We start from the raw sequence: 22,921 nt of genomic DNA, 5'->3' as shown, positions 1-22,921 counted from the left end.
ACATATCTCCAGTTTACATGATTCATGCGTGAAAACGCACGCAGGGGGTATTAGCCAATCAGAGGAGCGGACTGGGCCATTACCACGTGGGCCCAGACCGCCCGCTCCCGCGTTGTCCGCGGTCATGCGAAGACAGGAGGGAACATATCTTTCTTTCTTCCCGTAAGCCTTAGCGTCACTGGACGCTTTACTGCCTAAATAATTCTGTGCGAGCTGGTGAAAATGATGGGTGATATTCCGACGCTACAAAAACAGAAAATACGGAAGCGTTTTGCAAGCTGGGTTCCCCACTACAATCCTAGTATAACAACGAAGCACGCTTTACAGTGGGGAAAACAAAACAAAACAAAAACTGAAGGAATGCCGATCCTTCCGCATTCTAAGTGCTACCGAGCATTCTCTGCGATATGGTTGTATAATTATTTCTGAGTTTAAGGTACCGAACGCTATGCCATTGTCTCGCAGCGTTAGACAGAAAACAGCCACATCGAAAACTAAGTGTCAGTAATTAGTGCGGAAAGTTGGGCAAATTGGTACTGGGAAAACTGAGACAGGTTTTCTAGCGCAAAAAAAAAAAATACCGGAACTTAGAGAAAAGCATTCGTCTGAGCGTTTGTCCCGTCCGTATTCTTCGCTAAGTTCCCGTCTTTTCTGCGCTAGAAAACATGTCCCAGTGTAAGTAACCAGCACACCAGGGCCTCGTTGCCAACGGCTACTGGTTTACTGTAAAAAGAAGGTAAGAACGACACATAACTTTCTCCATAACGAAATTTAAGACAGTCATTTCACAAATTCCCGCATTTGGTAAGTAAATGCTATAGCAGTATTTTTAAAAATGCATTAACGTACGAAGAATATCTGTCTGCAATGTGGGGATCGGCAATGTTCTGTGTGTTTTCCGGCATTCCGGAGTTGTGCTGAGCATTTACTGAGAGAATTCGGCTCTAAAAATTTTCAATCAGACAGCACAGCAGTAAAGGAAAGTTAAACTTGGCTGTACTTTCTGGATTTGTTGACGACAGTGATATTTCTATTTTTCTACAAATGAGAAGAACTGCATCAACGCCCCCAGGAACATCTGAAGCACGCCCAGGAAAGTCGAAAATAGGCTAAACAATTATGAACACAAAAACACCAATGAAAACAATATTGCCTGGTTTACACCGTTTACCAGGAGTGTAGCTCACTTAACAGAAGAAAACGAACATTTCACTTATCTGCATTTGGCTAAATCCACAAGTGCTAAAAAATACGCAGTATAAAAAATAATCGATTACTGCGTACAATGCCTCCCCTAGGTAGGTATACGGTTCCTTAATATGGCAGTGCGTAGCTCTTGAACTCGCTAGTTTATTCCTGTTGAAAGCCCCGATTTTCTCAGCTCATTCGTGCCTGTAACCATGTAGGGCCCTGACCCTCCATTGCTCTAATTTCTTGTATAGAGCTTATTCGGACTAATAGAGGGGCTGGCTGTTTAAAAACTCAAATTAGAAGCTGCACTTGCGTTACGAGGCGTGCCGTCGTGGAGGGCTCCGGAATGATTTTGACCACCTGGCGGTGATTAAAAGGACATTGAAGGCAACCAGCAAGTTGGTTTCAAATGAAAGTATGGCCTTCTAATAGCCATTTTAGCGTTGGTTCGGTGCCGGAAGATGTCCTATTGTCTGAGAAATCTATATTCAAACGCTGATAAAATGTGATAGAAACTGCGACGGCAGCCGCTGTTTGCCTCACGATAAACCGGAAGCAAGCCAGGCAGCGGTGGTGTATACCGGTATAGAAGCAATTGAATACGACGCTACCACGTACCGAGTAGTTTGGTCAGTTTCAGTCAAATCAGTCATGTTTTCCCGACATCTCATGCCCTTTGCAGCTCCGAACCACTAAGTAAAACGTTCCTTCATAATTCCTGTGATTAATTAATTGATTGATTGATTGAAGGGTTTAAGGCGCCGACGCAACGCAGGCGATGATGCGCGCCGTAGTGGAGGGCTCCGGATTAATTTTGCCCACCTGAGGATCTTTAACGTGCGCCGAAATCTCGTGCACACGGGCGTTTTTGCTTTTCGCTTCCATCAGAAAAGCGGCCGCCGCGGCCGGGAATCGAACCCGCGTTCTCGTGCTCAGCCGCCCAACGCCTTATCCAATGAGCCACCGCGGCAGGTAATTCCTGTGATTAGTTGATTAGTGTTGAAGCTTCGTTGAAGAAAAGCGTATTATCCTTTTGAGGCCCCGTGAATATTGGCGTCGAACCAATCGCTTTTACTTGTGTGCTGTAGTTTTAAAATCAATGCCACGGATATGTTCAACCAGTTCCGATAAAAGCAGTAATGCAATCATAGTAATCACGTACATGTTTTAGGTAAATATATATTACTAATATAATGCATATTTTTTTCTAGAACAATGAAAATACGAAATTTTGAGTTCTTGCCAACTATAAAAGTAGGAATCTTGATGCCATCAGCATAAAGGAAGTACCTAAAAATCTTCAGACTTGGCTAGTTGATTTTTAACAGCAACCAATTCTCGTCGTACCTATGACAGCAATATAGTGAAACCAAAGCCAAAACATTCATGCATATCAACAGTCATTCTCCGTCCGAACGCTGCCTCTCATACGTGTTGGGGCACTCCAGTGAATCTCTGGCGTGTGCTGTCGTTGATTCGTTTCAAGTTTCCCGCTCGTGCTTAAGAACGCGCTCTCCTCCTCCTCCCTTTGCCCAGTGCCGCTGAGCGCCCGGATGGAGCCGCGCCTGCAGACCGTGGCCATCGGCATGCCTGCCGAGTTCAACTGCAGCGTCGAGGGGCAGCCCGTGCACCGCGTCACGTGGCGCAAGGACGGCGCCCAGCTCCTGCCGGACGGCCGCATCGAGCTGCTGGCTGAGGACCGGCTGCGCATACAGACCGTCAGGCGGGAGGACGCCGGCATGTACCAGTGCTTCGCCGCCAACGATCGGGACTCCTGCCAGGCGTCCGCCAGGCTCAGGCTGGATGGTGAGGCACCTTGGGGGCATGCACAAGCATCCTTTCCCGCGTCTAAAAAGACAGCGCTCCAGTTAACTCGTTTTTTTTTATATATATATAATCCAAGGAAAATTGCCGATGGCGAACTCTTAGTGAAGGGATGCTGATGCTGGGCAGGAAGTATGACCCGCCGTGGTGGCTCAGTGGCTAAGTCGTTGGGCTGAAGCACGAGGTCACGGGTTCGATTCCCGGCCATGGCGGCCGCTTTTCTGATGGAAGCGAAAACCAAAAAGGTCCGTGTGTACGAGATTTCGGCGCACGTTAAAGATCCCCAGGTGGTCAAAATTAATCCGGATCCTTCCACTACGGCGCGCCTCATCGCCTGCGCTGCGTCGGCGCGTTAAACCCTACAATCAACCAGGAAGTGAGTATGAAAGCACACTTTCTCGTTAGCTAACAGCGCAGATGATAACACAATTATCAGAACAGCTTATAAAGGTTGTGTTTTTTTTTTGTAGAAAATTAACTTCCCCCAGCAACTTCCGCAACCGTGTGACTCCCATTGCATATCCTCCTTTCCACCATGCGTCGTACATAAGCGGCATTGCACGTGCATCCGGCAAATACAAAGCCTTACAGGGAACGTCTCCAATGTCAACTCTGGTAGCGGTTCTGTTCTGTGTACCCAAACACACAACGACACCTGCAGGAGCTGCAATCGGATCACCGGTGACCCCACCGTCATACACACTTGCCTCGCATTAATCTTCTAATCTGGGCTGCTTGACTGGATCACCTGTGAGATGAGCTGGCATTTTCATTTTCCCTTTCCCCCCTTTTCCCTAAGCCTTTTCCCTAGCCCCAAAATGTGCTCTCAAATAAAAGTTTGACTGCGAAGACACTGCCTTCGCTTTGAGTCTTCAGCTCTGATGCTGTAGTAAATGCTACGCAGCGCATTGGTTTGAATGCAAAGCGAAGCGGTTTCAGCGGGCTTTCTCAATCGGAAAGGGCAGCGCAAATTGTTACAAATTCATTTAGATAATGGTGGCTGCCGGCCACTATCCCGTCGGGCTAAAATTAATTTTGAAATTCAGTTTTAGTGCGGAAGGGTTAGTCATAAGCCAGGTCACTCAGGATATCTTCCTGACAAGAGGAGTTTTTTATTAAGCCATGATAAATTATAATTTACTTATACTTTAAACCAGTTTCCATAACGGGTTTAAAGTATCAGAAATAAAAATTGAAATGCGGTCGTTCTTTACACTCGAAGAGACCGTGCGATAATGGAGCGCAAATGCCGCAGTGTAGTTAGACAGTTTAAAAGTAGATCCGTCAGGGCTCACGCAGTTCCCGCCCGATGCATAGCAGGCACTTTTTCCATCACTACTGATAAGGCATCCTTCGGCTCTGCGCGATATCACACGCAAATATTTACTCGGAAGATGACAGAGAACAGCATAAAGCGGTCGGCCTTCTTTACATATCCACTGCGTTGAAGCAGCCCCCCACAAGGCTGTGCGCAAGACCAATTAGTTGACAGCCGACGGCCCGATGCTCCCCACAGCTCCGCGTCCGCAGCAGGTGCGCCTCTCCTCCTTCCCTCCTCTCTCTCAACAGCAGCTGGCGCGCGCATGCGTCGTAGTCAGCCCGTTGATCGGCTGCCGGCGGCAGCCGATCGCGGAGGCCACGTCTCGGCGTAACAAGTGCGTGATAGCAGCGCGGTGGAGCGTGGAAGGGCGCGCGCTGCTTGCGCATGCGCGCTCTCCTCCCCGTACTGCTCTCCCTCTACTGCGCGCGCTGCAAATATAAAGCGGCTAGCGGTCGCTCGTGCTTCAGTCACTGCGTTGCTCCTTCCTTCCTTGGTTGACGCTCGCTCCACCCTAACGCGATTTTACTCTCCTCTCTCTACCCCAAACCAACACCAACGCAACTACGACCCAACTACCCACCCTAACTTTACGCGGCGTTAACGACCCCTGATGCTCTGCATTTACTCGTGTTCCCCTCGCGGGAAGGCGCGGGAATTTTTTTCCTTCTTGTAGCATTCCTCCTCCTCCTCCTCCTCCTCCTCCTCCTCTTCTTCTTCTTCGTCTTCTTCTTCTTCGTCGTCTCCTTCTTCTTCTTATCATTATCCTTATCATCGTAATCATCATTAGCATCACCGTCGTCGTCGTACGACGGCAACAACAACAACGAATAGCTCCGCGACATTGGGCCACGTGTGTTAACGTTCTCATTTTCTCGAGCATGTTGTCGAATTCGAGGGCCGGAAAGGAGTTTAAAACAACAGACCACCTACGGTGAACGTGGGCGTGCTCGTTTGTAGAAATGAAGACAGCAGGTTTGGGGAAATCATACGATCGTGGACACTAAAGAGAAGCGATGGTACCGTGCAAATCAAACAGTGGGTGAGCGTCAGGGCACTAAGCTACGGGAACTTCACCGAGAGCATTTCTTGACCAGATGTGTCCAGAAAGAGTGCAACCAACACGTTCGCGGAAATTTTGTTTCGTTCGACAGGTTCCGTACAGAGTAATTTGTGGCTAGCTAATGACTTCTCGGCACTTCATAATGTTGATTCGAAATGGTTTACGCGGAATCAGAACGAATGTCATCCAAGCCGCACAGCTACGTCTGCCCACATCACTTCGTGTGGTCGTTGTGCGATTTTTTGTACTGAACCGAATGTTGTTTGTTCCTCTCTCTAGGCGTTGCTCTATATCAGAACTATTTCAAACATAACACCCCGCCTGACTGAAATGTGATTCTACGCACCGCCCCGAAACCTCTGACCTAGTACTAGTAAATGGCACTACAGTTTAAATATCTTTACTGTTATTTTTTTTTATTAAAAAATCAAATCCAGTCTGTTTAAAAAAAATTAGAGGTATACGTAGGAACGTTACATCCGTGTATTAGGCAAGTCGTGGCGGGGAACCATGAAATTATTCTAACCGCCTGAGTACCTTTAGCGTGCGCGGAAATGTTGACACACACGGGCATTCCTTTTATGCGACACTGAGAGCATCTCTTGTCGGCGGCCCTGTCCTTCCTGCGTGCGTCCGTCGTCGTTGTTGTTGTCCGCACCGCTGCGCCCCTCCTCCTCTCGCCGTGATAGCGTGCCCTCTCCCCCAACATCTGTGGCGCGCGCAGTGCAGCGCGCTCTCTCACTCCGCGGGTGTGCAGCGCCCTCTCTCTCCGCGGTCTCCTCTCCTTCGGGCGCGCTGCTGGCGCTGCGCATATAAGCGGAGGGTCTCTCTCTCTCTCTCTCTCTCTCTCTCTCTCTCTCTCTCTCTCTCTCTCTCTCTCTCTCTCTCTCTCTCTCTCTCTCTCTCTCTCTCTCATTACCCGACGATTGCTCAACGGAAACGCACAATGGAACCCCCTTCAGCGTCGCATCACACCAGGGTTCCCGCGAGGGGAGGTGGGCGTATTTTTTTCTTTTTTTGGTTACGCCTGGAAAAAAAAAAACACCGCTTCTAGGGATAGACCTCTGGCTTAGTTGCCTAATGCTTTAGTTACTGAGCAAGCACGGCGGGTGCCCAAAAAAGCACGCCTTGAAATAGGAAACATCGCTGCAAGAATATTATCCACCTACGATCTGTGGATTGCAGAAGCTTCGTTGGAGTATGCTCGCCCGTCGTTTAGAACCGCTGGGTGACAAAGCATGTGATAGCATCTGTATGTTTCGACACCCAGTTGAAACGAAGGACGTGACACAGACTTCAGTTGTTTCAGCAACCTAAGATAGTTGTTGCACTGCAATTTCCCACTGCTACACTGAATGGCACCGTCACCTAATATAACGCCTTTGCTACACTTGGGTGTTGAACTGTAAATTAAAGACCACCGGATTCGAATGGCATGCATTACAAAATGCCGCAATCTTAGATGTCCCAAGCGTGGGCTAAGTGTTGTGCGAATCATGGCGCCCGCACAACTACGGGCTACGCGTTTAAGCTGCCTCGAATGAGCGGTAAAGATTTTGGGCCAAACTCTACCGACTGCCACCCAGTACTGCGTCATGGCGGAATCTTTATTACGCTAATTCCCTAGAAAGATGTCAATGAAACCGGAAGTTTAACGGCATCAGCACGCATGTCCTCAGAATGACTTGTACAGATAAGCCACTGTCGTGCATCTTAATCATGCTTTGAATCTCGACTGGATCGAAGAACAGACTCGATCGAAGTACGTACACGAATCATTATGTCCTTAGAAGGTCCAAAAAGTAATCATGAAAGTGGCGAGTTCGATCCTTGACGATAAACACGGGGACAAAAAGAAGACCTGAGGTTCCCCATATATTCTTTACATGCAAACATTGGAAGCCTCTTTTAATTTCACGTGCAGAATAAAAACATCTTTGCGTAAACTTGGGGACTTTCAATCGACTTTCGGACGCCAAGACACAGGCTGAGTGCAAAGTTAAATCACTTTCGATCCCGGTCTCTTCTCAAATTTGCTGAAGGGAATCTTTTTAACCCCTGAAACTGTATTCTGCAGGTTCAAATAAATAAAAGGTTTTGCCAGAAATATTAACTCGCTTTGCCTGAAGTTTGGTTGAAGAAGAAAAAGAAGCCGCAGGCGATATTTATCGAGTACATAGTGATTTTAAATGTCCATAAACCCTGCAGTGGGCCCTCTCCAAAAAAACACGACCTCGAAGTGGCGCACTCCGAGTTTTGGCGATATGTCTGCCGCCTTACACTAAAACACAAATTTTGATTTAGTCCAGCAATTCATTTAACATGCTCGAATGAAAACGCCAGCCCTTGCTCGTGCTTAGGACTGTACCTTGCCTTCGGTGTGCCCTAACACGCGCACTTCCCTCGAATGCAGCTTACATTTGGCATATTTCTTGTACCCTCTCTGACGAGAAAGGCCGCCCCACACAAATCAGTGGATGCGGGATGGGTTACCAATGCGATTACTAGACGCGTAACGCACCACTTCGTTACGGATATCTTCAGAGACGTTAGCTGTGTGATATATGGTTGTTTTCGCCTCTATGAAGTCATCTTGATAAAGAGAAAAAAGGCCGCGTAATCAAAAAAAAAAAAAAAAACGCAGGGTAAGGCAAAACTAAGGAGAGTCATTGTGTGGCGCTGCAAGCAGGAGCGTTGGAAGCGCATCGTCTGCTACCGCGCATAACCAGGCAACGCTCCCCTAACTTGAGCTATACCACTTGCACCCGCCGTAATCAAAAAGCCTTCAATTTTAGGTGTAAAAGTACACGTCCCTTGAATATTCGCATCTCTACTGTATTAACAACTATACGAACAATAGGAGAGCATAAGAAACCAGTGATGGAAGAATTGAGTAAGAGAACGCTCGCCCAAACACGGGTTCATTTCGTGAAAGGACCTTGTGTTTTTTTGGTTTGTATAATTTTTGACTGAACATTTATACTGCTAGTAAGATGAAATATCGTGTTATACGAGTAAATTGTTGCAATTTAAATAATTGCAGTACAATCTGGGTTGCATCTGAGCCTCCGTATTATTTTACAATTCCCAAATAAATTCCTTGTGTCTCACACAGACGCTTTCACTCGGTTTACTAACCCTGACGTTTTTATGCGCTAACCCACATTTGACCCGGAAACTATTCCTAATCTGGGGTCAAGGGTGATTCCCACTCGCTAGCCGCACCGCAGAGTGCAATAGGCAGTAATAATTGAAGGCTTTCTCGCCGAACGCGATAAGTACAAATGTTTGCGGCGCCCTATTCATCCCAGCAATGCCGATGCCTGATGATGTGCCATACCCGGCTTACTTTCACCTACACCATCGCTCTATTTTCCCCTTCAGGAATCTTCTGAAAAGGAGCTCCTGAAAAATGCATGATTGTCGAGACAGCAGAAACGGGCTACACCCAGCCCGGCTAGCTGGTCAAAACCGCACCGGCATAACCGCGCGGCCGGCCGACATCAATAAGCTAGGAGACGCGGGAAGCCGAGACTCGCGAGTAATTTCGCCGTTCCTCCATCTTATTTCCTTCTTTCTTTATTCACCTTTTTCCCGCCCTTTTTCGTCCATCGCGCCTCATTCGCGCTTTTGATGTCGTTCAAGTTTTTTCGGGGTTGGGGTTCGGTTGGAGGAAAGAGCGCTGCACCACACAGCGTTTTTCTTGTTTGTTTCGGCGCCCGTGAGGGTAGGGGCACACATAAAAATAATCCTACAAAAGAGAACGAGAAATTTAAGGGGACGGCATGATTGACAGCGCGCCTAGCTTCAACAGGAGCCTTCGCTTGCAGCCGCCTCTGATGTTGGTCGCTTTCTTATTAATGCCACGTCAACCGCGTTCAAAAGATGGCATGAACCATGCCTGCATCCACACCACTTTTTTTTTTTACATTTACTGGCGTCCTACTACAAGTTTTGTTGTACGTGACGACACTGAAATTCGATATTAATGGCATCTCATGGGAACAAAAGAAAAGCTTAGCACAAAACAAAAACCAAAAGAAATTCTCAGAAAAAAAAACACGTACAAATGTCTCGTTTTTTAAGCGGTAGCAAGACAGTGGATATGAGTACGCGCCGCGGGGAATGACTTGGAACAAATTTTGATTACGAGGAATTTGGACGTGCATAAAACATCGTCTACGGGAATGTTTCTTTTTTTGTTTCTGTTGCTGAGTTCGTCGCCATGAGAAATACAGCCCTGCTGTAAATCAGATCCTCAATCATGTGTGTTGTATCGCGATGGTTTACGCAGCGTACGAAACTCGGGAAGGAAAAATGAGTTGATCCCCATAATGCAGATTATTGGTGTTTATTTAAAAGGAACATTGCAGAGAGGGTGTACGTATTTGTTTTTCTGCCATTAATAGCCGTCTATGTTCACCGTAGAGAGCCTGTAGGAGTTCAACGAGTTATTTATAAATAGGTAGAAGTTTGTTCCCTGTGCTTCTAATTTTTTGCCCGATGGCTAGAATCTCCGAATTGTAGGCATTAAAGGGATATTCATTGCATCTGAAGCTGGGTCAGGCTTCTGTAGTGTGGAGGAACGGCGCATGCGTGTGCGTGAGGAAGCAGTCAGCACCAACACCCAGGTGTATTTTGAAACATTGACATTCTTTATTTAGTCATAGTTTTCATTCTTTAAAAAAGCAACCACCCGAAAGGCCAGTATACCATTGCAGCCCCCCCCCCCCCCCCCCGCAACCCCTTTCAAACAAAACATTACACGGCCTCACTTGCCGCCCATCTCTAGAAGGTAATAAAGATACCCGACACAGCCGTCAGAGTTAATTGTGGTATTTACATCTGTAACTCAGACACGAATAAGCTCTCAGTAACATAACCTATGTGGCAACTACGCGATGGTCGATGCAAACACAGCTTCTTAAAAGCCACAGCCGCGATGGCGCGAAAACACCACGATTCAAACAAATCACCTGTTTCACAAGCGGAATAGCGGGAAATTTGATTGTTGCACCATGTCCCAAGTCAGTGGTCGTCGCTTGCGAAAACATTCGCTATCAATTCCTGCCCTTTTTCTTGACTGTAACGACCGAACAAAAAAACCGCTGCTCCTTGCCCCACGGGAAACGGTTGATAAAAATTTGCGTAACCTGCCAGCATACGTCAGAACCGAAATGATCCCGCTTCTCTAGGACTTGACGTGCGGGTCGCATTAAAAGCGGCCGTTATTCTTCCTCACCGCCTATCCGCAACCCGCACGAAAAGGAAGAAGGCTATACAGAAACAAAAACAAAAACATTTCGCGTTGTGCAACAGCAATACTGTGCGGTTAGAGAGAGAGGGCGTGCACATAAGCGCGAAATTGCGCGCTCAGGCTTTTTCTGTTCCCCATTTGAGGGAATGCGGCTACGCTCGATGGTAAGTTTCGAAAGCCGCAGACAGCGCTGCGTTGGCGATCGGCGCAATCGCATCAGAGAGAGAGAAGGGGGCGGAGAAGACCAAGTGTGAGGCCGGCCTGCTTTTCTTGTAACCTAATAAGCTGGCCTCGGTCGGGTGATTCGTGCGAGATTACTTACATGAAAGAGCAGCGGAACGAACGGCACCGGGCAGAGGAGAAGGCTGGGACGACACGGGGGCCGAAACCTCCTCGGGAAGCAAGGAGCGCTGCAGGGCTCGCCGGAGAAGTTCTTCGGCCGGACGTACGTCAGGGGAGGGCCACGCTCGGCTGAATTTCCATGAACGTCGCCATTAACTCGCGGAGGACTCGAGAATAGAGACGGGCGACATTGAGGTGCCCCCTTCTTATCCAGCGAGGGGAAAAAACAACTCGCCGCGGTCATGGAGACAGAAATGGATCTTTGTCCTCTCGCCGGCTTATACGACGGCCGGAATCGATACGCCATGGATGAGGCCGTCTGACAAAGGAAGTCGACCTTCGCCATGAGTGGTGGCCGCTTCGCTTGGCTCTCCTTTTCCGCGTTTTCTTTCGAAGAGGGGGGAAGTATTGTGAGAAAAGGAGGCCCGCGGCCTCACTCGTCTTGTTCCGCTCCCGTTTCTCGCTTGGCTTGTTTCAGTGAGTTGGCTGGTCCGCGCACTGTTTCGTTGCTGGCCCGCGGGAAGCGGCGTTCTGGATGGAGCTCGGCTAACAAATGGCTTCAAGTGAGCGGCAAAGGTATACGGAGAAGAAATGCGGTAGTCCCGCGTGCAAAGCCTGTCTGTGAGAGCGGCAACTTGCTGTTTTAAAACTGGCTTGGAATTATTGTAGCAATGAAATAGGTCAGCTTTATGGCAGAAGCTTTTTTTTTTTTGTTCACCCCCTGTTTGTCCATTCATATGAAACATACGGCCCCTTTTGACGAAACATAATGGAGGTTAAAATACCATGGTATAAAAAAATTTCGACTTAAAATTTGGGTGCACACGGTATTGCAGTGAACAAAAACAAGCCATCTTAAAACGCTCGAAACTCACACAGCTACCACAATGAAGCTGGATGGCAAATGAAGTATATACATATAAATAAGAAGAAAGATAAAGGTTAGTATAGAGTCCCCCCCCCCCCCCCCCCCGGATTGAGAGCACGCACGCATACTGCGCTTGCTTGTACAGTGGAATCTTGTTAAATCATACGCTCATAAGCCGTAGTTTATTTTTATACGTAGTTACGCCCAATCCCCGACTTGCTTTCCCTCTAATGCATTCGGATAAACCGTAGTGCCGATTAGTACGCGCTTTCTTCGCGTCCCCGTTAGGTACGGTTTAACGAGGTTTCGCGTATATATTAAAACAACTCCATTTTTAAAATAACGCACAATAGCCAGTAACCAGAACTAGCCACCAAGAAGTTGAAGCGGAGAGCTGTTTTTGGAGGCACATAAGGAGGAACCCCAACTCAATGCTAAGCCAGGCACAAGCGACCGAACGAGGAATCCAAAAAACTTACTGCGAGGTCCCACAGCAAGAACAAAATCGTCGCCAATCACAAAGGCTTTCATCCATACCACTGACAACAGCACACCACAGCGAGAAAGCAAATGAAGCCGGAAAAACTCAGCGTATATGAACGACAACAAGAACACAAAACCGCATGACTCCACAGGAATCCAACGTAGCGACGAAATTCTCAATGTTGCTGTTCACAATACTGATCTGCAGAACTATCAAGTCAACATATATAAGCGCCAACTCGGCAAACTTGACGGCATTCTCAGCGGAGTGGTCAAGAAGATCAATGATTTCGACAGCATATTTCGTAAAAAAGACAGCAGCTCAGCAGATCTGGCTGTCCGCATGAACACCATGATGGAATCGCATTATAAGATCCGGCAAATAGAACTTCCGTAGCCCGTGTGCCGACGCAGAAGGAACGGGAGAGCGAGCCCGATCGATGGAAACAAGAGCTTTCCCTCACCAAAAAACTCGCGAATAGCGCACTGAATTTCTGGATATAAAAGTTATTTTTGGCGTAGCACTATTCGTGGTAGCAAATTCGAACCAACGGCCCAGACTCCTCTTTTCGGGTGAAAAAGTATATGTCAGATACACCACCGCCTATTGCACCGAAACACAGGAAAAGCGTGGCCGTCCGCCTCCAGTTTAACACACAGGAAGTAATATTAGGGTGCATTCCACTGGTCTCCTTGGAGCAGATTTTCGGCTCCGAAAAGGAAAATTCCCATCAGCTTTTTCTCTTTCCGGAGCAAAAAAACCAGCTTCAACGCTATCAGTGGAATTTGCTATTACACTGTACATTTGCGCCACAAAACCAGACGTGTTCGAAAGGAACACTTTATATGAATACCACAGCTGCGCGACCTCTTTAATGCCATATCGATTGCTGGTGACTTGAATAAAGCAAAAACTATTTAGGGACACCACCACAATACGCCAAGACGCACTTAATTAGAAATGACGAATGAACTCGGCAAACTTGAGTCTCCTCAACAACCACGATGCCCTGACCACAGCAGCTCGCAATCACGCCAACAAGGTACCACACACGACTTTACGTGGGGAACTTAACGTCAACGTGAACCTTTGATAACAACAATTGTAGCAGCGATAAATATTCGGGCCTCTATGTCACAAAGTAAAAATAGTCGCCAACGCTAGCTACGGATCCGATGCACAGACTGGGGCTGCTTTCAGTATGGTACGAACAATGAAAGTAACTTTACAATAACCGACGGCATTCAAAACGTCCTGTATGGTTCCTCCAAAATAGTATAACTCTCTGAAAAATTCCCAGCCGCGTACAAACATTTCCTGAACTTGTTGCAAACGGTCGAACAACAGCACATGCATCCTTTGCGCAATGCCCGTCCGCACGGGGACCTGTTTTAGATGGGACACAAGAGGACGCAATTAAGATGCCATGGAAGAACACTCATGCACAAAAAACGGCAAGAACACTGCGCTTTCTTCAGGGCAAGACTGGTTTGGACACACAATGGCACACTTCCAAGGTACGCACATGCAATATCAACACGTCTCACATAATCCGAATGCTGGCCCTTCCACGTAACATATCAGTTGGTGCACCGAGAAAGCAGCAGCACAGAGCTTTTTTTTTTTTTCCGCAACCCACTGCGCCCTCACACGGACCAATGTTCTTGCCTATGGGAGGCGTTGACGGGAAAAATCCTATCATAGGCCTTTTCACCATAGCGGAACCCATCATGGCCCTGGACCAAGTCCGATCAGGAGTGCGCCTGGTAACGACGGCGTTACATGACGGCCCTCTGAAACCTCTACCTGAGCTGGAAATCTTAACGACTGTGAACGACATTCAGCTCACTAGAATACTGCCCCCCCCCCTTCCCCCCTCTTCTTAAACATGCTGTAATATCCTCGCTATCGAAGCCAGGCAAGCCGCCAACCGACATGTCAGACCTGCCGATGCTCGCGTTGACACCTTCTATTAGCAAGCTAATGAAACACGTGCGCGTCAATCGACACAACCATCATATAAAAAAGTGGACATCGTTCTTCCATCCAGCGCAATCCGTATTCCACCCACCGTGAACACACGGGAGAGGCTCTTCCTGTCTGCAAGTGCACGAAGACACAGCTTCACATTACGGTATTCCTAAACCTGTGAAATATTTTGACACGACATCACACGAGCCTACCCTAATCGGCTTGAAAGATGTGAACACGGCTAGGAGGATGCTTAAAATCACAAATGCTTTATCAACCATCGTACTTTCGAAGTGATAACAGGCGTACCTAACTTTTTCACACAAGCTAACAATGTACGAGTTAAACCATGCTGGAGAATTTCTCCGCTACTGTTAACTTCTTTGGTCCCGCGACACAGGTCGTGAAAAACACCTGCAAAGTGAAAAGGTAGACGATATTCTAGTTTTTTTTTTGTCATAATCCCATAGTCCCTAGTGCTATCATCTTGAAAGAAATCTATTCATTCAGTGGTTGTGGTGAAGAGGCCAGATTCAAAAAGCAGTGCTTAAACACCTTAGGGTATGCTACCTTTCACTGTAGCATTTCCTACAACATAACCGAACGTGTCTGTAGATATATCCCCTGGGTCGCGTTTTGTCTGTGTTGTGCGAATTCATATCAATAGGACCACTTGGTAATTCACGTTGATTTGGAACTCGCGCTGCCCGAGGCACAAGGATAGCAAAAGCGAGATGCTGACTCAAAGTTACGCAGCATTTACTTCACGTCTCAATATTCCGCTATTTTATTTACCTAGTGCAGGTTGGAAATCCACCAATTTCTGGGGTGTACAGCCCTCTTAAACAGGGAAGCAGACCGTCGAGAAAAGGAGCATATACTGGCGCGGGGTAGCATGCGTTTTCACGCTGCAGTGAGAAACGCCGTTAGCGAGTTTAACCTAACAGTAAGAGGCGAGACGAGACTTGTATGCAGCAAAAGCTATTCCGGGGCACCACCACAATACGCCAATAGTCTCGAGATAGTCTCGTCTCACCTCTTTTTGTCCCGTCCTATAGCGCTGTTATCCAACTTCAGGTATGTACCAACAAGCCCGCATTAACACCGTTCACGAGTTTAACATTTGTTCGGAGCTTTACACCGGTGCTCCCCTGGTCTCCTTTTCAGGCAGTCTCAATAATCACGTAAAAGTAGTGAACGCCGAAGCATGCCTTGCGCCTGTTTGTGTCCACCAATTATTGCTGCAGGAAGACAAGGGGCTTGGAATGTACTATGGATTTAAGATGTGTGTTTCGATGCACGTAACCGTTAAAAAAGGAAACAAAACGTCCTCAGCAGCTGGCACACCATCCCCATATTTCTTGGCTACCGGGCTACCGATCACGTCTATCCTCAACGGTACATCGCGAAGCAACACATTAGCAGATGATCTTACGACGTTGTCCGAAATAAGGCTCCGAACTCACGACGATCAAAGAAAAAAAGCGCCGACCTGCATGATCTCTCGCAGGCAACGCAAGGGCACAAAGCAAAATTAAGGCAAACTAGGCTTAAAACGGCCGCGAACACGATATTTCGCCCCTTGTAGTCGATACGTGACTCGAATCCTCCTCGACAAAGAGCTTTGTCTTCCACGAAGTAAGAACGCAAAACGAAGGAGCGGAAGAGTAACGCCGCGCAGCTCAGGGAAGGCCGTGTTCAAAGAGCTTCAAGTTACTCTAATGCGATCTATTAGGAACGCTCCTAGCGTTTCTCCAATGAAGCCCGAAAAGGCTGTCTCGTGGATGTATCGACATTCCTTCCTTCTGTTTGTTTCATATTTTTTCACCACGTCGAAGCATGTGAGATTGAGTGTCGCTTGTCTTTTTCTTTCTCTGTTTGTCCCCGACGAAAAGCTACGAACTTTTGTTTTTACCAAGCGGCACGCAACGAAAAGGAGTCAACCTTACGCATTGCCCACTTTACGGCTCTCAGCCTGAGCCGCCTTTCAGTCGTTTATTGTTCTATGTCTTTTGCACCCCCCTCCCCACCTAAGAAAGAAACTGCGAAATGAGAACTTGAGAATTTTTACCCTCGCTGCGCATCACTTGGGTTATTTCAGAATTATTTCTTTTTATTTTAAGCTGAAGCGTATTTTAGGCTGGAAATATATAACATTGCTTTATTTCCTGAATTCAAACTCCCGGATAGCCCGGTATTCGGAAATGTCATAATTTCCGCGGAGCTTGTCCCGCAAAGCACATGTTTATCCTTGTCAAGACGATTCGATGTCCTTGTTACCAATCGTGATTGATGGGAAGGGTCGGGGCTCCTCAATCCTTCACGACTCGACTTGCATTTGCTGCGGAGACAGCGGCGGTGGAAAAACGAACATAACATCGTTTTCTTTATTGCTTCCTCCGTCTTTTACTGCCTTGAGCCAGAGCTTCTGAGTCCCTTTATTTGCTACGTGCCAAGCGGACCCTGATCTTTCATCGCAAGGCGGTGACAAAGAATAATCACGGTCAAAACGTAGCGGTGTGAAATGTGGCTGCAACGTCTCACACGCATGAAACGACAGCACTAAATATGCAGCAAAAACGCGTAATGGCAGAGTTTGAGGGCTACGCTGATGCATTACCGTAGTACTTTAACAGCAGAGTTGCTTAAGCTCGTAGCTGCACTAGGAAATGAATACGCCGAGCCACGGAACAACAGATATATCTGACAGAAGGGAGTGGCTGACGGGATAGCGGCGGCGATGCCCGGCCGAACGCTGGGAGCTCCTAGGAGCACTGACCGCTCGCGCCACGAGGCTCGCGCAGTGAACCCCAGAGCACTGCTTCGTCTTCGGCGATACTGCTGCAATGTTTTAGTTCAGCCGTATAGTGTTGCCACAAAAAATAAGAGGTAAAATGCCGAGCGCACGTGAGCGTGCGCCTCGTGAGCGTGCGTCTCGTGAGGAGCTCTCGGCGTCGGCCTGCTCGACCTTCGATAGCACTCGCCTCCGGGCCAGCGTTATTGGCGTGATCTCTCGCGTGCTCTTCTAATCGCCAGTTCACGCGCGTTCGTGCCTGAAGTTGGGAGCACAGACGCCGAGTTCGCGAAGCCGGTTGTCGTGGGTTCTAGCACGTACCAACGCGGTCCACTTTGGGAGAGACGGTATGAAAGGCTGCGGACAAAACGATCCGTGCCTGGCCCTCATGGAGAACTTCCAGCGGCAAGTTCGGAAGTCCATGTGATGGGCAACACGGGGGTCTCCGACGAAGGGAGAGGGGCCGCCGGCTGTGCTGTTTCTGCAGCTTTGCGCCACTAGCGCAAGCTTCGCCATTTTGTTTCTCTTACAACTTTTAAAGGACGAAAGTGTAACATGAAGGGGGCTAAAAGGATTCAGCAACTCAATATTCCAAGCTCATGACCTGCTTACAACACCTTTAAAGCTGAGCTTATTTTTATTACCTTTAAGTTGCAGATTAACTAGATAAGTATGCGCTCCATCATAAGAACGTATGGTAAAATTGGTTGCCCTTCCTCCCCTTACGCAGGGGGTGGGGAAATGCGAAAGCGTGGTGCTTGCGATACCGCAGAAAGAATTCCCTTTGCCCGGCCATGTTTTACACTGCGTAATCAATGCTCTGTTATTTAAAACGTTTTTACGCGCATTTTCAGCAGAAGGATGCGTTCCACTATGAAGTTTTTAAAATACTTTTCTCCACACCGAGTTTGCGGTTTCACAAGCCGACAAGCCCACAAGCTGAGATTTCACAGACAGACAGCCTGAGTATAGGCACCGGTCACTGCTCAGAGGGCGCGACGAATAAGTACACCCAGCGCCGCCCCGCGGAAGCTTGAGCTAACTTTGGGTAGGTGAGAGGCAAACGGCGGCCGCGCGTTCATATATTCGGCACCTCTCGGTTTGTTTTTGCGATTCTGCAATTGTTTTTGCAAGGTGTCTCGACCTTGAAAACTGTTTTGGCAAATAGTTTCCCCGTGTCTGAAATGCTTCTGTGCGATTTCCGGGCAAGTATATGGGGCTGAACTACTACTGTCGGCCTAGCGTGCGCGAGAAGTCACAGAGATTGTACGTTCCCGCGCGCGTGTGCGCCGTGAAAGAAATTTACGGGACATCGTTGCGAAGTCTCATTCTCAGCAGGGGAAGGTTATTTACAGCGCCAATTCAGGCCAGTAGCCAGCATAAACAATGGCGCTCCACGACAGAAGAGCGTTTGTGTTATTGTTTCCTCCGTTCGCGCAACCACACTACAGTTACTTTTTCGGTTGCCCTTTTTCAGCTCGGTTGGTGTTGTCACTAATTAACAACGCATTCCAAACGTTATTAGCTGTTGACAAAGTAAACGCAGTTCCACACAGTTCGAAATCTGCTGCGGAGCGGCGCTTGTCTTTACGAAGATTCCGTTTAGTTTCGGCTTCTATCTTGTGAGCAATGTTAGGGTCGTTTTAGCGGCTAATTGTGATACAGTTTGTTCAGGCCGTTCGGAATTCTCCAAAAAAGTATTTCCTCCTCCTTCCCATCCTCTGCTTAAACAATAATAACCTCAACTTTCAGAGTACGCAAAACGCATTAAAGAATTCTCCTCCTCATCCTCTGCTTAAACAATAATAACCTCAACTTTCAGAGTACGCAAAACGCATTAAAGAAATCAGCGCGAGTGGATGCAACTTTACCTTTGATAGCTTTCCTCGCTCTCGCTTGGAATGCGTGGCCGAACTATGTACACTTCGGGGAACAAAGAAGGGCCGTACGCAGGATGCGTGTTGACCGTCTTGACATTGCATTTGACATTACCCGCGAAGTCGTGTGAATGCATATTCTTGTGCCGCCTTTTGGTATCCATTCGGTGCCGTTACTGCTGATAAAACAATAGTGGCGGAAGCGGTAATACCTTGTGTTATGCAACTACTACGACGGCATGCGATTCATCGCAGCGCGTGATGTGTATGAACACTGAAAGCAAACATTTTAGTTTTACGGTCCTTCGTGTCTGCGCTGCGCATAAACGGTAATCGTACTCATAAGTTTACTCCTTCCACTGACAAAAAATGTCATGACTTTCTTACTTCCTTGACTTTTCTTACTGCTAAAATCATTTCTTGCGACGCTTATTCTCCCAAGGCTGCCCGATCGAGAAACCTGTACAGAACGATGACAGGCTGCCTTTCGCGATTGTGGCTGTCCTTCGCGCAGCAGTAGCGGCGCTGCCACTAATTCTTCCCTGCAGCCTTTTGATCCTTCGGACCCTGCAACTTGCAATTATAACTATGTTTCTTAAAAAATTCCGCCACACAACGTCGAACCGCACGCAGCGCGCGTGTTTTCCCGTGCGCTGAACGGCCGGTCGGGACATCCACCGACCCAGAGTTGCTAAGCGGCGGGGAGAGGCGGCGCTGGAGCCGCGCGCAAACTGCAGTGTCCGGTGCCTATTGTGCACTGCGTATTATGTCGACAAAAAAGACGTTCCCAAGCCACTGCAAAACAAAAAAAAATTGATATTGCGAAGAATGGTATCGAATAAAACCAATTTCAAACGAGTGTGACGCCATTGCGACAGTTCGCGAAAAATTCAGAAAATTAGATTCTGTGTGAGGGCGCCTTCTAAGTGAAGGAGCAAGCCATCAAGAGAGCCTACAGTCAAGCGACGAAGTCTATTCAGTTAAAACCCGATTAAAGGAAGTCACCGGAAACTGCGAATTATTTCTTTAATTGAGAGCTTGTTAATATCGGGACTGTCGTTTTACAAGCAGTTGATTCCATAAATTCAATGTCTATGGGGAGACGAATCCCAGCGCCTACAGCGATACCGCAATTGCGGCGGCCGCGGCGCTCACCATCCGATAGTTTAGCAATGCGGTAAAAGTTTCCGGGGAAAATATTCTCAATACCACTCTGGGGATTCTGCGGCAAATTAATTTATTTTCTGGCAAAAACGCCTGTGATCTCGCCCACGTGCACTTTCTTCGCATTGGGTCGACAAAGAGAGATAGAGAGAGAGAGACACCGCACCACCAGCACCGGCAGCCACTGGCGGTGCTGGTGGTGCCACTGACTGCCATTGCCAAAGAAGGCTAAAATAACAAATTGTTTGCGGAATTGAAACACCATCGAAGCAACGGAACAGTATTATGACCAATCAGTGCGCACCAGGCCTCAACATTTGGTCACCTTGGTGGCAAATCCCGAACATATGGGTGCGGATCTATTACTTACATTACACGGTAATGGGGTATGAAGCGATCTTAGAGCTTTTATGTTGATTGTAAAGGCGATCTTAGCGGAACTTGAACACCGGGCAGACGAGCACGAGCCGCATGCCATAACGACTTACAAGGACATCACCAGCCACTACAGGGAAGGCAGAAGGCGGTACCCTGACCCGCATAAATCACTCAGCAGAGCGCACCAAACGATCTATAGGCAAATACAAGCAGGATCCTTTCCGCACCCCTATCTCCAAAGCAGAATGTACCCCGAGATATACGAGAGTGTAGCTTCTGTGGGTAATTGGGCACGCTCCGGCACGTCATCGGAGAGTGCGATTTCACCGAGACAATCCCCGCCCCCCCTCACCCAACCCCCCACCACCGTTCCCACACCCCTTAACGAGCGATGGGAGACCTTGCTAACCAGCCCCGCCTTGGAAGACCAGCTCGTCCTGATCTCAAGGGGCCAGGCAGCCACGGAAGCATATGGGTCCCGTGAAGAGGGAACCACCCCATCCGGCACGTAGTCGCCGCAGTTTTGTGCGGCTAAATAAAGTTGTTCTCTCTCTTTCTCTCAATGCTGGCCCATACAGAAATTATCTTTCCACTGGCCCTCGTTCTTTCGAGTACAAAAGGCACGAAGTTCAGTTACGACTGCGAAATTACCTATTTCGCATCTGCAGTTAGAATGGCGACAGTTACCAAAGAAATTCTGATGAAGGCGAAAAGCGAGGACGCCCGTGTGTACGAGATTTCGGCGCACGTTAAAGATCCCCATGTGGTCAAAATCGATCCGGTGCCCTTCACTACGGCGCGCCTCATCACCTGCGTGGCGTCGGCGCGCTAAACCCTAAAATCAATCACTCAATCAATCAATCAATCAATCAATCAATCAATCAATCAATCAATCAATCAATCAATCAATCAATCAATCAATCAATCAATCAATCAATCAATCAATCAATCAATAAATCAATCAATCAATCAATCAATCAGTTCCCAAAGAAAATGTTCACTCCAAATTGCCCCCACCCCCCCTCTCCTTTGTCATCCGCGTGCGCAGACATCTCTCCCACGCTGGTGGAGACCTTCCAACCCGTGACGGTGAAGCGAGGCGACTCGGTGTCGCTGCTGTGCCGGGCGCGCGGCAGCCCGGCCCCCGAGATCAGCTGGGCCATCGACGGCGACTTCCTGTACCCGTCGCACCGGCTCAAGATCAGCGCCGAGCGGGGGGCCTCCGAGGTGGAGTCGCTGCTCAACATCTCCGAGGCGCGCCACGAGGACAGCGGAGAGTACAGCTGCGTGGCCCGCAACGACATCGCCACCGAGGCGCACGCCGGCAGGCTGAACGTGCAGGGCCCGCCCTTCGTGAGGCCCCTGCGAAACGTCACCGTGGTCTCGGGCACCCAGCTCACCCTGCGGTGCCCCTACGGCGGCCACCCCATCGAGTCGCTTGTCTGGCAGAAGGGTGAGTGAGTGAGGGCGCTCTGCACGCTTCTTTGCGTCTCATGCTCGCCCCGTGTGGAAATATGTTCTCGGTGCAGAGTCGGAGTAGCACGGATCATGCATGTATGACGGTGTCTATACAACTGCGAGCTGAAACCCGGAGGGCGGTGAAGCTCAGGTCGTGAAATAAGCGTTCAAGATGTACTATCGTGATAAATTGAATACGAACGGAACGCGTGGCTTTCAGTGCATGCCGCGAATCTTGGCGACGGGCCGCCTATGCGAAGTGCGAACAAGTTAGAAGGGTTTGCGTCCAACGCTGATACGGAGACACCGTCATTCGTCGTGTGAGTGTTTTGGTTGGTCTTGATTTATCGATTGTAAGGATTAACGCGCCGACGCAACGCAGGCGGTATGGCGCGCCGCAGTGGAGGGCTCCGGGTTAATTTTGACCACCTGGGGATCTTTAACGGGCGCCAAAATCTCGTACACGAGTACCTTAGGGCCACACAATGTACGCCCGCACCCGTGCGCATAATTCACAATCGCAAAAAATCACATAAGCACCGGCAGGATTCAAGCCTGTGTCTGGTAGACCGGGCAGACTTAGTGTCACTCGCCTTACCCATTGGGCTACGACCGTGAGTTAGCACCCGAGAGTCAAACGGCTTACTTCCTCGCCGGCAACGATGCGGAGTACCTTAGGACCTCCCAATGTCCACCCGCGTCCATTCGTGCGCACACCACCATCAAGCGAAAATCAAGCGAAATTCGATTTGAGCCGTGAGTTGCAGTTTAGCTTAGGGAATAATCAAGGTGCAACTCACGGTTCAAATGGAATGACAGTCGTGGCGCAAATCGGATGTCACTCGGGGCGCAACTTGGATGTCATTTTGAGTCCCCGTACCCCGCACCCTCGCCATCATCCACAGAGTGGAGATGCTGCCATTTTTGGTTTG

General features: G+C 48.5%; 1 protein-coding gene across 1 annotated transcript in view; it reads left to right on the top strand.

Annotated features, from left to right (window-relative positions):
• The window catches only part of LOC144174036 (cell adhesion molecule Dscam1-like), a 284,742-nt gene that overhangs the window by 155,072 nt on the left and 106,749 nt on the right, over positions 1 to 22,921 (top strand). The window contains exons 7-8 of the mRNA XM_077702435.1: positions 2,728 to 2,997; positions 21,580 to 21,984. Coding sequence (XP_077558561.1) covers positions 2,728 to 2,997; positions 21,580 to 21,984 — 675 coding nt within the window. The remainder of the gene's footprint in view (positions 1 to 2,727; positions 2,998 to 21,579; positions 21,985 to 22,921) is intronic.

Source organism: Haemaphysalis longicornis, unplaced genomic scaffold (assembly GCF_048455015.1).
Source record: "Haemaphysalis longicornis isolate Haplotype H1 unplaced genomic scaffold, Haemaphysalis longicornis Haplotype H1 scaffold_3, whole genome shotgun sequence".
NCBI lineage: Eukaryota > Metazoa > Arthropoda > Arachnida > Ixodida > Ixodidae > Haemaphysalis > Haemaphysalis longicornis.
Note: the sequence above shows the minus strand (reverse complement) of the source record. Positions and strands in the feature narration are given on the sequence as shown.